General features: G+C 34.9%; 1 protein-coding gene across 1 annotated transcript in view; it reads left to right on the forward strand.

The window, feature by feature from the left end:
- The window catches only part of LOC311080150 (leukocyte immunoglobulin-like receptor subfamily A member 3), a 56,862-nt gene that overhangs the window by 13,191 nt on the left and 22,727 nt on the right, over positions 1–20,944 (forward strand). The window contains exons 2-3 of the mRNA XM_084109928.1: positions 4,011–4,046; positions 7,724–7,984. Of these exons, the coding sequence (XP_083966054.1) occupies positions 4,016–4,046; positions 7,724–7,984 (292 nt within the window). The 5' untranslated portion in view covers positions 4,011–4,015. The remainder of the gene's footprint in view (positions 1–4,010; positions 4,047–7,723; positions 7,985–20,944) is intronic.

Genomic DNA, 20,944 nt, shown 5'->3' on the forward strand with positions numbered 1-20,944 from the left:
TGCGTCCGACTGTCATGTTTACATCATCACCACCATCACCACAAAGCTCCTCCCTCCCGCACGCAATGGGTTGTGGGCAATATTAGCCGTTAGAGTGTGCATTGATCTGCACTTCGAATTCTAACCGGAAATAGTAGACCATCCGGGTATCTTGGGAATACTCATTTCAACATACTACGATTTGGGACGTACTAATTCTAGTTTCGCATACTATTTAGGACGGATAGTATGCGAATTGGGACTCAGCAATAGACTTGGGCTGCGTTCAGCCCCGACAAAACGTTGCACAACGTTTTTTAAACAGAAACGGTGATGCGTTGAACACACTGTTCTGATGACGCAAGAGTTGCAACTATGGCAGCTGAGAAGGCCATTCTTTGTGTTCTTTGTGAAGAATTTTCGGAGCCTGATGAAGTCGGTATAAATATGTGTTTAATACTACAAAATATGCCCGATGTTACAGTTACTGCACTTGCCGCCCAGAACAGCCCAATCGAGTGAAGGGATTGCTGAAACTGAAATGGAAGCACACACCTATTCAGACTAAAACACATCTATTTAGCCTCACATACTGACTTTATTTGTAGTTCATACTGTTTTAATACCCTGTATTTTCTTTCTCATTTTTAGGAAAAACACTTAATTACCATTGTTTATTTCTATACTTGCAATAAAGCTAAAAATATAAACAACTACATCATTTTGTTGATATCCTATATTTTTTACAATAAAACTTTCGACAAACATGTCTTCTAATATCCTCAGTTGTTGCGTATACCGAGCTGCATCAAACAAATTTGTAAATTACTTTCCTTGAACCCATTTTGCGAGTTCACTTTAATACCACGTGCTTTATATACATGTTGCTGCTGATTGGACTTTAGTTCTGACACACCCACCAAACAAGAGAAAACGTATCTCAAACCCCGTTGCACACCGGTGCACGCCGTTTCCAGGAAACATGACGTTCAACCCGGAAACCGTAGCAAAACGTTGTGCACCGTTTTGAACTTGAACATGCCCCTGATTTGGTTCTGAAGCTTGTTCTGTTCCAGTGAAGAATCAGTGATGTGAAACGTTAATCACATTAATGTTAATATTTAATTTTTAACATGTGTATGCAAGTGTCTTTATTCATAAAGTGTGTCTTTATGTACTGTGATATAATGCATTATAGTGGTGTGAAAGGTGCATAATTCTATATTATTTATACATTTTTAATTGTGTCTTTCATGTTAGGGTTAGGAACATGTTATTAGACAAAATTCAATAGGGAGCAAAAATAAATAAATACAAACTTAAATAAAAAAAAACAAAAAACAAAACACAAAACAAGAGAAAACGAATAACTATGAAGACAGTTACAGAAATACACTGATATCACATTTATTGATGAGTATAATGTCATATAATGTTGTATGTTGTGAAGCTCAGTGATTCAAACTGCTGCTTTATTGTTGAGCATCAGTGAATCAGTGAATCAAACAGTGAATCAGTGAATCAAACAGTGAATCAGTGAATAAAATAGTGAATCACTAAATCGACTCTCTTTTTATTATTAAATGCCAGTCACATACAAATAATAGATTTTAACAAAAAAAAAAAAAAAAAAAATGAATATGGTATTTTCCCATTATCAAACAGAGATTAATAATGAATGCCACATCTGGTGACAGTCTTTGTCCATTAAAAAACAAATCTACCCTTTGGAACGCGATCTTCCAAATCTACACAAAACATTTTGCTGTAAATGCAACTAAAAAATAAATGGACAACACTTTCCTCCTCAGTGCCACAGAAATCACATTCAACATCTACATCAGCACGAAACCGAAGAAAAAGAGTTTTAACTGGGTACACCAGATGAAGTATCTTAAAATGTACTTCTCTCACCTTATTTGTTATGCAGTATTTTTTTGGCAGCAACCATGCATATTTCCAGTCACTCAACTTTAGAAAGCCAGTATGTTTTAGAAGGTATTGGGCTGTATTCAGTAAGTAACTTCCTAATAAAGTAATTATTCCAATATTATAAACAATTATAAACAATATTAACTCCTTTAATTGCAACATCAGATCTGAAACTCACAGTCTCCTTATTCACATTTCCTTTAAACAGACATTTTAAACCGGATGGTATAGCATCGAACGCTATACAATATTCTTTTGGGATTATTGGAATATTATACTTTTGAAGAAATTCTACATATGTATACAGGTGCCCATTCTCATTAAGTAACTGTTTAACAAATATGATGCCATTATCAACCCATTTTTGAAAAAAACAAAGTTTTATGCTTAAACGTTATATACTGGTTATTCCAAATTATACATTTGTTTGGAGACAAATTATGTTTGTAGATAAGCATCCACGAGAGTAGCACGGTCACCTGCCTGTGAAAATGACTTAGTCTAACGGGAATCTTACTGATTTCAAAGTTGCATTGCAACAGAAAAGCACATTTAAACCTCCATTACCAACCGAATTAGTTAAGGTACCTTTTTTTAATGTAATGAGATCTATTTCTCCAAATGAAATTGAAAAGATTTTTATCGACTTCTTTAATTATGTTATCAGGGACTTCTAGTGAAATAGCAGGATAGAGCAGACGAGATAAACATTCAGTTTTTGATAAAAGAATTCTACCATTAATTGACAAGTCTCGCATTAACCATAAATTAAATCTATTTTTAACTTTTTGAACTACAGATTGAAAATTAAGCTGACCCCTTTCCTTTTCGTCTTTACATATTTTGATTCCTAAATAGGTAAAAACATTCTTTACAGGGATGCCATTAATATCAAGAAGATCACTATTTTTCAGAGGGCACAACTCACATTTGTTTAAGTTTAATTTTAACCCTGAGACTAATGAAAAGTTATTTAAACAATCAATCACACTTTTAATTTCTAATGAATCTCGAACAAATATTGTTGTATCATCTGCTAATTGACAGCATTTTATTTCTCTTAAATCCTGATGCCGTTAAAATGAAAATATATATATATATATAAAGAGTCATTGTCTGAAGTTGTCTGAGTTACAAGTAAAAACAAAAAAGGTGCTATTGGGCATCCCTGCCTTATGCCTCTTTCTAAAAGAAATCTGGGGGTAGTGCCATTTGCAAGTTTTACTGAGCTATTACACCCATTATATAACGTACAAATGGCCCTTTTAAAGAAATTACCAAAGCCAAAAAAATCTAAAGTCTCAAACATAAAATTGTGGTTAACAGTGTCAAATGCTTTATAAAAATCTACAAAAAATATAAACCTTTCACTATCAATATACTCATTATAACCAATTAAATCTAGGACCAAACGAATGTTATTACTTATATGTCTGCCCTTCATGAATCCTGATTGGCAATCATCTATAATTTGTTCTAAGCATTTTTTCAGTCTTTCTGCAAAAATAATAGCAAATACCTTAATATCGTTATTAAGTAATGTAATCGGTCTCCAGTTGTCGATAAGAGTAGTGTCCTTATTAGCTTTTGGTATCAAACGAATCAATCCCTGGCGTAATGATGGAGGTAACTCGCCACGTTCTATAGCTTCATTAAACACACATAATAAAAATGTAGATAATTGTTCTTGAAATTCCTTGTAAAATTCGCTAATCAAACCGTCGTTACCAGGAGATTTATTATCTTCCAGTTTACTGATCCCAGATCTAACTTCATCTATAGAAATATCTTTGTCGCACAACATCATACAATCCTGATCTATACATTTAGCATTTGCTTTAATGCTATCTAGAAATTGTCTTGTGTTGCCATCAACCTCTTTGCTGAATCGACTCTCGTATCAGTTCACGAGTCCAGTGACGTCATCGTGTGTGATGATGTTAAATGCTGGACAATAATCCATCAGTTCTCCTGAATGAGCATCACAACAGAAAAACACTTTCAGTTCATGTAGAATAAACTCTAGACATGTTTCAGTGTGTGATTTACATTGTGTTGAATGAATGGAAAAGCTTCATATCTGTTTCTTCTGCTTTTAGTGCTGATGTCCCTCGTTCACTCTGGACTCAGTCAAGGTACTGTCCGTTACTGCAGTACATTTTAGTTTTAACTAATGTGAATTGTGTTGTAGTAGTTTATTTGTCTTCATGGATACATCAGGATCCCTCATTTGTCTGTTTGCTGATGTTTTATGTCCATGTTTTGCATATTTCACAGAATCATCTGATTGTAGTTCCTTATGCTGCAAAACATTACAGCAATCTGCTATTTATTCAATCAATCAAACAGTCTTGCAGTTGTAAAGTAGTTCAGTCAGACACTGATTTCAAAAGATCATTTTGTTTGCATGTTTTTGAGTTTTTGCTGCAATATTAATTATTGACTGTATGTCATTAAGATCTTCAATGCTTAGCTTTATTCATTCAGTGTGGTTTGGTTGGAAGGGCTGGAAGAGAAAAGGGCTTGAGAACAGACAGACAGAAGTTAGTAAGTTCAGTTCAGATCTTTAAACACTCAGACTGTAAACAGCATCATCTACTGGTCAGAACTGGAAGAGCAATAATACAAAGGACATGCAGACTGGATAAATACACTACTGGTCAAAAGTTTTAGATCGGTAAGACTTTTTATGTTTTTAAAATAAGTCTCTTCAGCTCACCAAGGCTGCATTTATTTGATAAACAATTAAAAATATTATGACAATGTAAAGTTTTAAGACAGTTTTCTATTTTAATACATTTTAAAATGTAATTTTTTCCTCAGATGAAAGCTGAATTTTCAGCATCATTACTCCAGTCTTCAGTGTCACATGATCCTTCAGAAATCATTCTAATATGATGATTTTATGCTCAAGAAACATTCATTATTATTTTCAATGTTGAAAACAGTTGTGTACATTTTTTTTTTCAAAATTATTTGATGAATAGAAAGTTCAAAAGAACAGCATTTATTTAAAATAGAATATTTTCTAACATTATAAATGTCTTTAATGTAACTTTTGATCAGTTTAACTCATCCTTGATGAATAAAAGTATTGATTTATTTTATTTATTTCCCCCAAAAATAAAATTCAAATTCTTACTGACCCCAAACTTTTGAACGGTAGTGTTTAATGTTACAAAAGCTTTAGATTTCAGATAAATGCTGTTCTTTTGAACTTTCTATTCATCATAGCATCATGAAATAAAAATGTAAAAAAAACTGTTTTCAACATTGATAATAATCATAAATGTTTCTTGAGCATCAAATCAGGTCCGTGTACTTTTTCGTTCATTCATTATTCTTTTTCGGAATGAAGATGAAATTTAAAAAAGGGTGCAGCTTGGTTTTTTGTTTAAAAGAAAAAAAATCAGAAATGGCTGTATTTTGTTTTCCAGATGTATTGTTATCATCAAATAATAGTATTAGAAAATTGGACGACATTTCCGATCGTTTTTTAATTTGTAAGATTTATTTGTACGTTTATTGTATTTCATTTGACTGATCCTATCTTTACCCGGAAGTAAATTACACCGTCGTGCGAAGTCATTAATATATACACTAGATGTCGCCTTGGCTACGGCAGTTCATTGGAACGAATGCGTCAATAGAGCCGCCATCTTGGAACAGGGGAGCATCAGCGTCAATGTAGGCTAAGGTCTAACGGAAATAATATCACCTAGTTTTTTTGGTTCGTTCCAACGGTCAGACATGTAGCCTATGTGTCATTGAGTCCAGAGAAAATTTAAGGTTTTGATATTAAGTTAATCTAATTATTTTTCAAAATATAATGCATAGTGCTAGTAGGCCTAAGTTTATTAGTCACATTCTTCCACTTGAGTAAACTTAGAATGAACTATCACTACTAGTGTGTATATATATATATATATATATATATATATATATATATATATATATATATATATATATATATATATATATATATATATATATATATATATATAAATGAGCAAAACTTGGCCACTAAATATTTAATATAAATTAAATTAAATAATTTTAATGATCACAATTAAAGTTTTAATTTTATTAAATTGAACAAGCGCAACATTCAGCATTCAATCAAATAATAATAATAATAAGATGTATTATTATTAATAATGTTATTTCAACATAATATCTCGTTATTTCGACATAATAGCCTATGTGTGCGTGCAACAAGCAAGATGTGCATTTGTAAATCCGGTGACGCGTGTATTGATTTTTATTAATAAACAAGTGTTTTCTCTGACAGTGTGGACTCGGCTGCAAAGATGAAGTTGACGATCGCCATATTCGTAGTGAACGCGCCTATAGCCTAGAGAGAAATGCACATAATGGATTACATAATCAGAGAGTAGCCTTTTTCTTTTCGTTTTGAATTATTTCGTTTACATTTAAAGACATTTCAAGCTTTGTGTAGGCTATTTGATGTATTTCTCATGTCTGTGTGACTGCATACACTGAGTTTCGCTCAGGATGTATGATGAGATGCGCTGCGGTTCACTTGCAATGCAATTGACCACGCGGGCGCCTCCATGATTATTATTGTCTGTTATATTTGCTTCTTATTTATTAAATCCAGGAAATTGGTTGATGAAAAATGTATTAAAATTAAGATACAATTTATACAAAACGAAATTCACTTTAAAGAAAGGCTTTCTACAAAACAAAACGTAATGAAGTGGTCAAAATCATGTCTGACTCGCTCCATGTCTCTCGATATATATATTGCGCATCCTATCTTACTCATGCTGTTCACTTTTCATAAATCAACATAAATGGAAAAAAATAACATTAATATTTAAACAAATATGAAACTAAATGCGCTTACCTATTTAATGGCTACAACAGTATAGTAGGCCTACAGACTCTCTATTTGTACAAATTGCTGCACATTCATTTAATTCAGAATTTTGCACACACAAGTTGAAAGGCATTTGTTCAAATCAAGTTCACGGATAATTGTGCGTGCATTTATTAATCATTATGATACTAAAATCATAACAAAGTAGGCTATGCTATGTACAAAAAATCAGATGAGCACAGAATATGAATGCAACGTTTAATTACACATTAAGACTTCGCACGACGGTGTAATTTACTTCCGGGTAAAGATAGGATCAGTCAAATGAAATACAATAAATGTACAAATAAATATTACAAATTAAAAAACGATCGGAAATGTCGTCCATTTTTCTAATAGGCTAGGCTACTATTATTTGATGACAACAACATTTGGAAAACAAAATACAGCCATTTCTGCTTTTTTTCTTTTAAACAAAAAACCAAGCTGCACCCTTTTTTAAATTTCATCTTTCATTCCGAAATAGAATAATGAATGAACGAAAAAGTACACGGACCAGGTCATCATATCAGAATGATTTCTGAAGGATCATGTGACACTGAAGACTGGAGTAATGATGCTGAAAATTCAGCTTTGATCACAGGAATAAATTACACTTTACTGTATATTCACACAGAAAACAGCTGTTTTAAATTGTAATAATATTTCACAATATTACTGTTTTTGTTTGTATTTTTAATCAAATAAATGCAGCCTTGGTGAGCAGAAGAGACTTCTTTTAAACACATTAAAAATCTTACCGATCTAAAATACATTACAAAAAAATACATACATTTTTGTTGTAATCATTACAATTTACAAGCAAACTAGATTTTTAATTTAAGTGTTTTTATCCTGATGAAGTTTTGAGTTCATGACAGTGATCTTGATACTGCGATGCTTTTCAATGTTTACTTCTGTGTTTCTCAGTGAAACCTGTAGTGACGGTGAAGCCAGATCAGCGTGTGTTCAGAGGAGAGACAGTCACTCTCACATGTGACATACAGAGAGGAGGAGACATTCAGAGATACAGCTGGATTAGAGATGGAGACACTGACTATACATATACATCAACAGCAGAGTTCAGTTTCACAGCTGATTATGTGTCTCTCAGTGGTGAATACAGTTGTAGAGGAGAGAGATCAGACTCACACACAGACTTCAGTGATGCTGTTACACTGACTGTATCAGGTGAGTCTTCATATTCACATCTGTTTATTGATCATCACTTATAATTTTCAACCACATCTGTTCTTATAAGAGGACTGACAATTCACTTTAGAGTAATTATTCAGTAACTGCACACGTCTTGTGTGTGTTGCATGTTTTGTGGAGGTTTTGGTTTATTATAAAATCATGTAAATTGTGACTTTCCAGTGTTATAGGCGTCTCCATCTTTAATTTATGTGCGTCTCCATCTTTGATATTTAGTCACTGTCACTATGGTTACAGGAGATATTCATGAGTGTCATGAGAATAGAAAAGGACTCGAGCGACTGAGTTCAGTTCTGATGAGTTTTGGACTGAAGTCAGAGAGAATGACGTGATTTACAGATTATTAGTGTTGAAGTCAAAACCACAAACCCAGACCAGAGTGTTTTCACAGATTACACATTTTTGTTCTAAGAACGGTTTTAAAACATTTTGGTTTGGTGATGGAAACTTTAAAGTGTCCTTTTTTCTTAGTGCTAGTGGAGCTTTTCTTTTTTTCTTTTTGTGGGGAGGTTAGTATGATGTTCCTGAAATATTCTTTTCACCTAATTTGTATTAACAACTCAAAAGTCCTCCTCAAAAAACCTTCACTAATTAATCCAACAGGGAAAGTTATAGTGACGTGATACACAGCAAAATCCTCAGTGTTGAATGAACTCGATGTCTAAATGAGTCCAAGAGTGTTAAAGATGAAGAAACTACAGTTTTTGTGCTAATTTTGAGAACATTATTAAAGACCGGATAACATTGAACACACATTTACTGGAAGAATTTTTGTTCATAACTTTGAGAGATCCTTAATGTTAGCCAAAGTTATGATAATGTTCCCCGTTAGCTGGTTATGGTTATGGTAAAAGTATATTCATCATAAAGGCTCAACACAAATGCACACATCCAGCGGGCAAAACAAACTCAGTGAGGATCTCAACCACAGAAACTGCCAAAGGGAAGAGAAAGTTTCACACACCAGCTCCAATAATAGAAACATGTATCTCATGTTCTCAGTGGCCATTAGACTCGACACTCGAAAACATGAAATACATATATTTACATTATTTTATAACTGTGTAACAAACTGTGGTTTGCCAACTTTCTCTTCCTTTTTGCAAGAGTATATTTATCATCATATGACCAAGACCAGTGTAATGTATCTCTGTCACAGAATGGCTCCATGAACTAAATCCCTCTGGAAACCGTTGGTCAAATGCTTTGCTCAAAGACACAATAGTGATGGTTAACAGTTCATTCACTGCAGGGTTTATACCAGCAACATTCCCATTTACAACCGAAGGTCCTTCTGAACAATCAGTTTTATTCCCTGAATATTATAGTACTACTATAGTACATGTCCAGAAAAACATATATTTTGTGCATGCAAATACCCTTATGATGAATACGATATTAAATAGCATAGCAAACAATGAAGTACCATGGTGCTTAAACACTCTACACACTGTACACACTCTACACACACACTGCATTAGTATCGGTTGTTGGTATCGGAGCATTTTTATGAGTATGAATATGAGAGCGCAGTATCGGGCCGACACCAATACTGGTGTTAATATAGACCTTTCTCACTCGTGGTTATGGGCTCCAGAAAGGCCGCTGTGAGTAAGTTCAGTCACTCAGAGCTCATGGTGAACAACACACACACATTCTCAATCTCACAGATCATCAAATCCTGGAGTCACCGGCTGTGTCTCATCTCGAAGGCTGAATCCTCCGGAGGTCACATTTATCTGCCGCAAACGTCATGAGGCTCTTCATCTCAGTAAACTGACCATTACATTCCCATGAGGAAACTACAACAGTTTACACTTCACTAGCAATAACGCTCAGTTTTATAATGGTGACTGTCCTGAAATAAGACGTTCTTTATGACGTATGCGGCCGATAAATGTGACGTCAAGAGGACGCAGCTTCGACACGAGACACAGATCCATGAAAACAGACGCTAAGAAGCAGAGAGTCGTTCTTCTCCTTTCAATAAAGCAATTTACATTCTTAGAGCATATGTGCAATCATTATTATTTTAAACTTATCTTTTAATCTTTAAAGTTTTTTTATTACTGATTAAACTATTAAGTATATTACTGTGAACAAGAATTATATTGTTTTTGATGGTTTCAATAAATTAAAAAAGAAAGATTGTATGAACTAAAGACAGTCTGTGCTTGCAAAGATTATATGGCTGAATAAGTTTATTTTTTTATGTCTGGCCTTTGTAGATTTTTTTTCAGTGAAATCTAATTTTGAGTTTTAAAAGCTTCAAAGTGTGTGTTTGCTCATTTCACAGAGAGACCCAAACCTGTAGTGAAGGTGAAGCCTGATGTTCGTGTGTTCAGAGGAGAGAGAGTCACTCTCACATGTGACATACAGGAGACAGGAGTCTGGAGGTACAGCTGGTATAAAGATCAAGATCACAGCAGAAGAACAGACCAGATCTATTACAGCGCAGGACAAGACCAGATCTATATAATCACATCTGTGGATTCGTCTCATGCTGGTCTGTACAGATGTAGAGGAACTCTGACTGAAACCCCACAGTACTCAGAGATCAGTGATGGAGTTACACTGACAGTATCAGGTGAGTGTGTTCATCATTTCATCACATCACTTTAACCTGAAGACATTGAGTAGAAAAGAGTTTACTTTGTCTCACACTCCGTCAGATTATGTTAGTTAAGAGTTTGTAATCATCTCTATATACAGTGACAGGCTGATTATGATCTCAGATCTTCTCAGAGTTCATTATCGGTGCTGCGTTCCAGTCCATTTTTAGACACGCACTTGCAAACTTCCCTAAGCACTTCTCCTCTGGGGAATCCTTGCCGCCATTTTGAAGTGTGTTCCACTTCGTGAAGTGGACGAGGGAAGTTTATATGGACAGACCCTCGTTCCCTCGATTTTGACCGTGGGAGCGAGTCTACTTCATATCATATCACGTCTAATCACCACCACAACAGACAACTCTATGATATATTAATTCTAATTTTTTAAATTGAAAACAACCCAAACACCATATAAACATTTGGATGCTGCATTAAACAAATTCTTAAAGGGAAAAATAATAAATAAACTCCACAGCTGATTCCAAGTGATCAAGGGCTTAGGACGTTCAAGTTCAGCCCATTGCAGTTTCCGCCAGTAGAGGGCAAATCAATGACGTACATCCGAGTGAACGAGACGGAGGGAAGTTAGCGAGTGAAGGGCATGACAATTTTGGACTAGAACGCAGCCCAAGAGAGCGGGGAACAGCCTAATACTTTTTGACTTTCTCAGTTTGTGTAAATTCACTCGGGGTTCAGAGTATTTATTTTTTCCCACATTAATTTCACACATGTCTATTATGTGGTTTTGTTTGATTAATACAGTGTATACTTTTCTTTTTTTTTCTTGATTTACCCCATACGTTGTAACATGACCACATGACACCTTAAAATGTGATCTAATTAAAAAATATACAAGACAAACTAAAATATTTTTTCAAAAAAAAAATATATAATTATTAACTTTTTCATATAAAATAATGGCATTTAATAATTAAAAATAAATATATATTTTTTTGATTTACAACAAACACCACACAGCAACTATCAAGCATAGTTCAAAATATAATAATAATAATGAATAATTTCTGAACATTGACGCTCAGTCTTTATTCACCTTTTTCTCATGATTTCTCACTAGAATTGATAAAAGTGTAGAATAGAATATCATAGTTCTAATAGAGGCTCATTGTAACGCAGTGTGACAACATGCCCCGCCTGTACAACTGGGATTCAAACCCTGCTAGTGGCTTCTGCTGGTTAGATCCAATAGATTGGAGATTAAAATAATATATAATTTTAAATAAACAAAAAAAAAAAAAACCAGAGATGAAAAATTAACTTAAGAAATGCACTTTAGCTATGTGTTAGTGAGGTATTCTAGTAGGGCTAGTTCATCAAGGTTTTCAGCCAGTAAACAGGATGGTGTATCGTCAGGACACAGGAATAAAGACGAGCAGATGTAATTTCTTCTTTTAACTGTATTGAGCTCCAGCAATACTCATCAGAACATTCCAATATCCAGTATTGTCATTATAGTCTGATAAAAAACAAATAAATCACCATTAGGTACTGTCATTTAAACAGTTACAGTACTTAAATTACTATGCAACGTAAATAATAAATCCACACAAATAATACAAATCAGGATCATCAAACATAAATATCTCAATAAACACTGCTATGCCCCTTTAAACATAATCTACAATTACATAAACGAGGATATTACTCTTTGGAGAAATATAAGGAGCTTCACCTATCTCACTGACCAGTTCACATGAAACTGTATTAAAGGGGTTTACAGAAGGAGCAATGGCGACATCCTCTGGCCAGACAAGGCTACTGCACAAACAGCGTCCGCACGATATTAACTCTTCTTAACTCAATGTTATAAACGTTACTACGTAACTTAGACATCAGAAGGCTCACACCAGTTAACTTATTATTTCCTACAGTGTTTTACAGCATAAACATTGTTCTATCACTATAAACAGACAGTCACTTACTTTTCGTCATTAACTCAACACATGAATATTGGAAGGTGGATCACTCAGAAGGGACTAAAGAAGCTACACAACACAGGTACGCAGGCTAAACTATGCTGTTGAACTTGAACACGTTTCCCAACACACTATAACCAACACACACACTTCCTCTTCCGTAACCACAGAAGAAGAGTCTTAAAGTGGCAGGCACCCAGAAATGTCAGAGCCTTTTATACACTATGGTTAAATAAATGTTCAGTGATATCATCCAAAGATTGTTCACTATATTGTTGATATGACAACTAGTAAGTGGGTGGTTGACATGACATGGCCTTTTTTGGTCCAATGTGTCAATGTTAAGTAAATTATAGAAAAATATATCAAAAACTGTGGTGATATTGTTCAGAAAGTGCTGTTTTATATGGACATACAGAGCATTCATGGGTTTAATCTTCCATTTTTTCACAATTTTCAGCCAAACCAGAATAAGCTCATATGGCGTGACTGTCCCAAGCACATTTCACAAATTTTGATTTTGAATAAAACCCAAGAAAATGAATTCATTTTCTGTTTATTCAATCATATATTGATATCCCAGATGTCTACTTGTGAGTCTGCTTGACTAAAAGTTCAGGCATAATATTTTGAAGCCACCCTTAACTAAAACATTTTGTCCCGAAAATGGATATCATTAGGTGTGACGCCATATTGCTTTTTTTAATGGGCAATTGTTTGGAGACCTTTGGGGAGTGGGGGTCCTCCTTCTTTCAGGAGGAAGAACAGCACCTCAGAAGGACACTGAAAATTACAATGTGAGTTTTCTCCCTTCATGTTTTCAAAAAAATCAAGTATATCCGGCACTCCTGCTTCAGTTCCCTTTTGCGCTGTCTTTTGGTGTAACACATTTAACACGAAAATGCCCAAATGAAATTACTTTTCAGTCAATATTACCTTTAAAACTATATTGTCATACACTGTAAAAAAAATTACATCCCCAAGTCAAAAATTTCAAGTGACCGATAACATCTAAATTTTTCAATTAGTCTGACGTATTATTTCTCATTGAGCCAATGTTAAAGGGATACTCCACCGTCTTTTCATATTAAACTATGTTTTTCCCTTAACTAAGACGAGTTGATACATACCTCTCTCGTCTCAGTGCGTGCACTCAATCGCTCTGGCGCGCGGCGAAACTTTGTTCACTCAGTTCATTCAATATGGGCCAAGCAGAGAAGCTACCAAACACCTCCACGTTTTCCCTATTTAAACACAGTTACTCGCGTAGTGTAACTCGACCTAGGACGGTGACACAAAACAAAACGTTGCGCTTTTCTAAGCGTGTAAAATGGATAACTATATTGTATGGCGGAATACCATAGCAAGTGCTTATGAGCACTTCGACTTGGCGGAGTAATATCTTCACTCGTGAAAAATCCTCTCACCGGCCCCCGCTCCCTCTGGTGAAGATATTACTCCGCCAAGACGAAGTGCTTACAAGCGCTTGCTATGGTATTCCGCCATACAATATAGTTATCCATTTTACACGCTTAGAAAAGCGCAACGTTTTGTTTTGTGTCACCGTCCTAGGTCGAGTTACACTACGCGAGTAACTGTGTTTAAATAGGGAACACGTGGAGGTGTTTGGTAGCTTCTCTGCTTGGCCCGTATTGAATGAACTGAGTGAACAAAGTTTCTCCGCGCGCCAGAGCGATTGAGTGCACGCACTGAGACGAGAGAGGTATGTATCAACTCGTCTTAGTTAAGGGAATAACATAGTTTAATATGAAAAGACGGTGGAGTATCCCTTTAACAGACTATTGCAACAAGAATTTCACTTGGGCTAATTGAAAAATGTAGATGTTATCGGTCACTTGAAATTTTTGATTTGGGAGGGTTAGAAATTTTTTACAGTGTATTGTAGTTAGCATGGTTTTAGCATGTTAGCATAAAAGCACATTGCTTAATGTCATGCTAAGTACATGAAACCTCATATGGTGTGACACAAAATCATAAGGTGTGACAGGGTTTTCTTGTCACACCATATGATTATTTTGTCACACTATATGATATGAACTGCATTTAAATACATAAATAATGCTCTTAGATACATATTTTATAACTAATAGTTAAGTTTATTGAATATTTCGTCCTTTTAACACATTTTGATTAGCCTGGGTTTCCCCATGCTGCCTTGAACGCAGCACGATTTTATTCACGCTGCTAGACACCATGGACACCATGGACCAGATTTTCCCCTCAAAAAGGGAACCAATCACAGAACGGGGAGGGAGCAGCAAGACGATGACGACGTCTATGCGACACACCGAAGCAGTTTGTTTATATCTATGGATCCAACATGGCATCAGACGTGAAGTTACCTTTCAATGCAGCCTTAGATAGTGTTCTAAGTAGTTTAGAACGCAAGTTTATTTCGTCTTCTTCCTCGTCGAATTTCTGTCGCTCTACATACATCATCTGGTATAGTTGAAACGATTGGCTATGAGCTACGTGCAGACGCATTTGATAGACATTCTAGCGCCCAATAAACGGCTCTGGGCATTCGTAAACCACGCCTCAAATACGAGAAAATGAACATGTGGTTCCCAGACCACGTCTCATTGAGAAAGAGGTCTGACGTTAGCCAGGCTACATTTTGATACTATATTATTTACACATTTAATATCTATTTACACCTACTCAATTTGATGAATCCCTACTATCCCATTTTCAAGCTGAATCCATGTTAAACTACAGCATTTTGTCACTCAAATGTTTCCCTTTATTTATTTATTTATTTTATGATACATCATACAGAAATGTAATATATGTCAATATATTATATTGACATATATTAAATTTCTGTATGGGGAGTAAAACAATGACCGAACAGCAAGCTGATGATGTATCATTTCCTTGTTCTTTCTGTATTTGCATTATCTCGCCATCTACTGAAATCTACCTCAAACTGAAAAAATAAATAAATAAATAAAGGGAAACATTTGAGACATACATGGGCACTGACATTATATGTAAATTACATATAATGTCAGTGCCCATGTATGTCTGCTGCGTATATGAATATATGCAAAATTCATATATGTAAAACACATAGACATATATGAAACATATATTTCAAAATATAGCAAAAATGGCCGTTTTCATGTAAGTGCCATATATTTTCCCATATATGCACATAAATGTGAAATATATGTAAGACGCATATATGTATACATGCATATATGTACTTATTTCCATAGTACATACTTTCACTTATATTAGGGATACAAATCTTATATCTGAATGCCTTGTAATTAAATGCCTATATTTGGAGATTTTGTGTCTGTATTGTGTGAATACCAAATATAGTATTTTTAATACAATAATGCAGTGTTTTCTTTGTCATTTTTGACAAATACATCCACAAAGTACCATAACCATATGCCACAGCTTTAAAAATGCATCAGTATCACATGCATGTATAGTTTACATAAATTTATTAAATATGTGGAAAACAAATATGTATGTCACATATTTATACGTAATGTTGTCCATATATGGGAGAAACCAATACTATACTGTAATATATGCAGATATATGGTATCATATATGGATGAACTCAAATATTTTCTTCACATGTTTGGACACATATACAGTGAGGAAAATAAGTATTTGAACACCCTGCTATTTTGCAAGTTCTCCCACTTGGAAATCATGGAGGGGTCTGAAATTGTCATCGTAGGTGCATGTCCACTGTGAGAGACATAATCTAAAAAAACTAACTATTAAAAATGTACAAAGAGTGTTCCAGGTGATCTGCATGTTCACCAGTGTGATATTAGAATAGTTGTGTTTTTGAATTACAGTAATGTAATCTTTAAGTGCCTTTGTTCAACAAAAGAATGTATCTCTATGTTGCTATCTTTGTCAATATTCGTCCTTAGTATTGTTTTGATCCCCTTTGCACGACGAAGAAGATTTTTGATAAGAGGCTGTGATAAACGTTATGGTTCCATGCGTTTTTAATTCCCTGAGCATAATATCATACTTTGCCCCCTCGTGATTCCACACGAGGGTCGGGCTACATTAACACACAAGAAAATCTTCTGCTCGGAATGCTCTAAGAGGATTCGTCGACCACGAAAAGGGGACGGTACACGGGACACTGATAAAAGCCTAAACCTTCAGTTTCCTCTCTCTCTTCTCCCTCCTCAAAAACTTTGGAAACCCAAGTCCGGACCGGCTTCGGCCTGCTTCTCTTTTCTTCTCTTTTATTTCTTTTTATGTTTTTCTATAGTCTAGTTTCGTTTTCCTATTCGCCTCTGTTCATTCACGAGCTAGATGAACTTAGAAAGAGACTCTTTGAACCTCCCGCGCTCGCGCTCGCATGGAAGACACAGCACGCGCACGCCTCCCCTCAGACGACACGCAGGACCCTGCCTTCCTTCCTCATACAAAGAGAACCATATGCAATGCAAGTATCGATTATTGAATTGAACTTTTAATGTAATTTCTTTGTGGTCTCTCGAGGGTTACTGTCTGTGATTTTTGCCATAGCCTACTGCGATCTCTGATCGCAGATTTTTGCTTTCACTTCCGATCTCATCTCCCATCCTCCTCTCTCTCTCTCTCTCTCCCTCATTTTCGTTATTCGTTTAGTCTTGTATTTTGTTTACGTGTCCTGTACATACATATTTACTCGTGTAAATTGTAGTATTTTGTATTCCTTAGTTCCATGTATTAGTCCAATTATTAAAATTCCATATATACTTGATTGATCGTCTATAATTCTCACATTACGAGTCCCTGAAATGTTTGATCTAGCTACAGGCTTTACAATTTGATTATGGTTTAGTAACCTAAATTTTATAAGGACAAAAAGAATGGTTTCATGGCCAGAAGCTATTCCTTTTTGAAATTATAAGAAGTGATAACTTTATTGAGAAGGTTAGTAAGTTAATCTATGGTCGTTTGCGGGACAAACAACTGTTCGATAATTACATTAATTTTCCATTAAGGGTTATCTCATAGTCGATCTGAAATAGGATCATTGATATATGAATGATGAATTATAATTCGTTGTGATTGATTATTCATATATACAAATCGATCTATTTTCAACTTCGAATAAATTAATCATATTCATGATTAATTATTAAAATTCCCTATAGATCATTTGAGCTAATATTAATATTAATGTACAACCCAGTGCGGTTACATCCTCATCTTGAAACGAATTTATGCATTAAATAAAAATAAAAATGTTCAATGATTTACTAAAGATTATTAGAATTCATGTAATTAATATTCAGCAGATTAAAATAAAAAGTGCAACATCAAATGTTATAAACATGATTCTTTGCTACTTTGAGTAGAACTCACTGTTTTAAACAATTTTGTGATTTTTGATGTGTAACTGAAGCAATGATTCACTTGTCAAACTAAGTTTGGTTGTTTGTTAAATGCAGCTAATACAGATTTTTGCATACAGATTGTTGTGTGGTGTGACATCATATGGCGTGACACCATGTAATTTGGTGCAACATTCAGAATTTTGAAAGAAATGAAGGCTTTTTGGTTATTAATCATAAAATCATCAATGTGACAGATGGGGAATAGTGCCAGCAAAGGTTACAAGCATTTTGGTACTTTTATAACAAGGTATTCCCAAATTAATTTGAAGTATATTGAAAGATTACAAGTAAACGTCTTTCTATGAGTGTTGATAAAGTAAAATAATGCAAAATGTAACATATTTGCACATAAGAAATGCTATACTTTTATATAGTAATGATAAAGAATCAGGATAAATTGACTTACATTATCACATTATACCCCTTTTTAATTTAATACACAATAACATTCATGTCACACCATATGACATTTTTAGTCCCTAAGACAGTAAACTAGTAAATAAATGTACATTTCAGGACAAAATCTACAAGACCACATATATATTTGGAAATATAAGAGTTGGTAGAATATAAACCAATGAGTTCCATGACTTACATTTGAGATTTTTTTAGCTAAATATGTCAACCACCCAAATACACTTAGGCCACATCCACACCAAACCAGAGTTTCCCGATCCAATCTTTTTTCCCTCGTTCTAAAAAAAAAAATACCATAAACACAACGTCCTCTAAAGAAATATTTTTATATTGTGTACGCACGAAACCACTGAAACCGACTCAAAACGCTGTAGTTCACATGCCAGACCAGTGTGTGGCGCTGTAATTCTGCCACAGAGATACACTAAAAACGGAGAAGACTCGGAGCATGTGTGTAAAACTTGAGCGCTGTATACAATAATAATAGGCTCAGTAGTTTCTTCTCTATTTTATTTATTCATTTATTTATTTTTACTAATAACTTTATTGAACAATATAAACAACCATAAATGGCCTGGTACAAAATATGAAATGTCTTAATCAGACAACAGACAAGCATCATAGCATGAGAAATAAAATATAAAGAAATAAAATAAAGAAATAAAACAAAAATACAGTCAAGTGAATAGTACATAAAGAAATAAGAGGCTCAGCACCATTGCAACACGTACACGTGCGGTGATGACATCATTGTTTCACAGAATACACGGATTGGCTGTACACACGAAAACGCAAGTGTGTCGTTTTCAGATTTATCCACTCTGGGACCCGGTTTAAAAATATAGCGGTTTCAGGCTCCCAAAACGCCGGATGCGTATGATTTACGTAGGCTATACAGCTGAACGCGTCTCCGTGTGTACGGGCTCTAAGTTTCATCATGCTGGCATGTGTGAGTTTTAAACCGTGTGTGTTACAACTAGCTCTGCGTTAGTTTGTGCCTCGCTCACCCCTATCCTCCAGACATGTTCAGTTCATTCATGAGCTGCTGCCCTTCAGATTATCCCCTTCCGGAACAAAAATATATGGGAATATACTGCAAAATATAATGCAATATATTACATAATACATGTCCATATCAAGGGGCAACATTCTAATCTGAAAAATGAAGCCTACCTGGAAGTGCGAAAAACTGCAATACATTGAAAATCCGCTAGAGGCAGGTCCCAAAAGGGAGCAAATGTCCATAGACCCCATGTTAAAATGTCCGTTTTCACAGCATAAATTCATGTTTTTACAGGTTGGTCCCATGGACTTTTATTGTATTTTCCGATAGGTTACGAGTGCCTGACAACTGTGAGGGGGGTGAATTTTTTTCTAACTCGTTAGTTTAGATCGTATTTAGATATAAAATGTATGACAAATAAGGGCATGGTTAGCTTTGATTGACAGCTTGATTGACAGCTGATAACGAGCTAAGGAGAATGACAACATAAGAAGCGCCATTTTTAATATACAGTTGAAATATAATACTACTGTTTCTGTATCATGAAATGTAGTTTTAAGAGTTTTTCAGGCGAGAATGTAGTTGTTTAAAGCTCAAATCTGTGGTTTATTTATAAAGATTTATGATAATTTTATCCAGTTGTGAGATCCAGCGATGACCGGGCGCTCGGCGTTCATGTACCCCGCCTGGAACAGCCTTTCCTCGGCTAGTCGTTCTGAGGTTTGCCGCGGACTCTGGCGTCTCTGTAGTGGTTAAACATGAGATATAATTCGTCTTGTGTATATCTAATGGGCGATTTTTGGTCTTGTGAATCTATAATTTGTTCCCTGGCCAATCGTTTTGGCTGAGGGGAAGTTTCATAACTTTATAAGCTATTTAACTTTACCGTTGTATGGTTAGACTAGAGCGCTGACTTTGTATGTTTGACTGAATTGTTTGCTTTATTTGTATAGCTTCTTGTATCTTTTACTTATACTTTTATAATAGCTAATATTGATAAAACTGAAATTTAACAAAAAGAGACTGGGTTGAGTTCTGTCATTTTAAATTTTAATACAACGAAGATGATCTGTAATGTTGTTTACTGCAACATCTGTTGTTTAGTACAAATGCACATATTGCCTGGACCATATTAAAATGTTACATATATTTATATTATATTTAAACGAAAAGAGGCAGGGTTGTGTTTATTTCGTTTTGTTATAAATAGGCTAACGTTATGCAGTGAATATAATCGCGTTGCCTGAACCACATTTGTGTGGCTATAATGTTTAAGATTTCTTTAAATGAAAACGAAAAGAGGCAGTGTGGTGTTTTATGACATATTTTGTTTTATTGTTGCCTAAAATATACATACAGAGGTAACCGGAGTAGCAGAGCGAGCTGAGTGACGCACGCTGTTGCATTTGCAGAATAACCGGACTCGTCCTCGGGAGTCATTCTCCTGAGCTGGACTTGGCAATTAAGTCCAAACTTTGCGTACTTGCTATCGAGAAACGCCTAATGTCGGCGCGGCTTCTTGTGACAAACACGCCGAGAAGCAAGAACAAGATCTGCTGTATGTCATCCAT

This window comes from Abramis brama (genome assembly GCF_963993115.1).
Source record: "Abramis brama genome assembly, chromosome: 3".
NCBI classification, from domain to species: Eukaryota; Metazoa; Chordata; class Actinopteri; order Cypriniformes; family Leuciscidae; genus Abramis; species Abramis brama.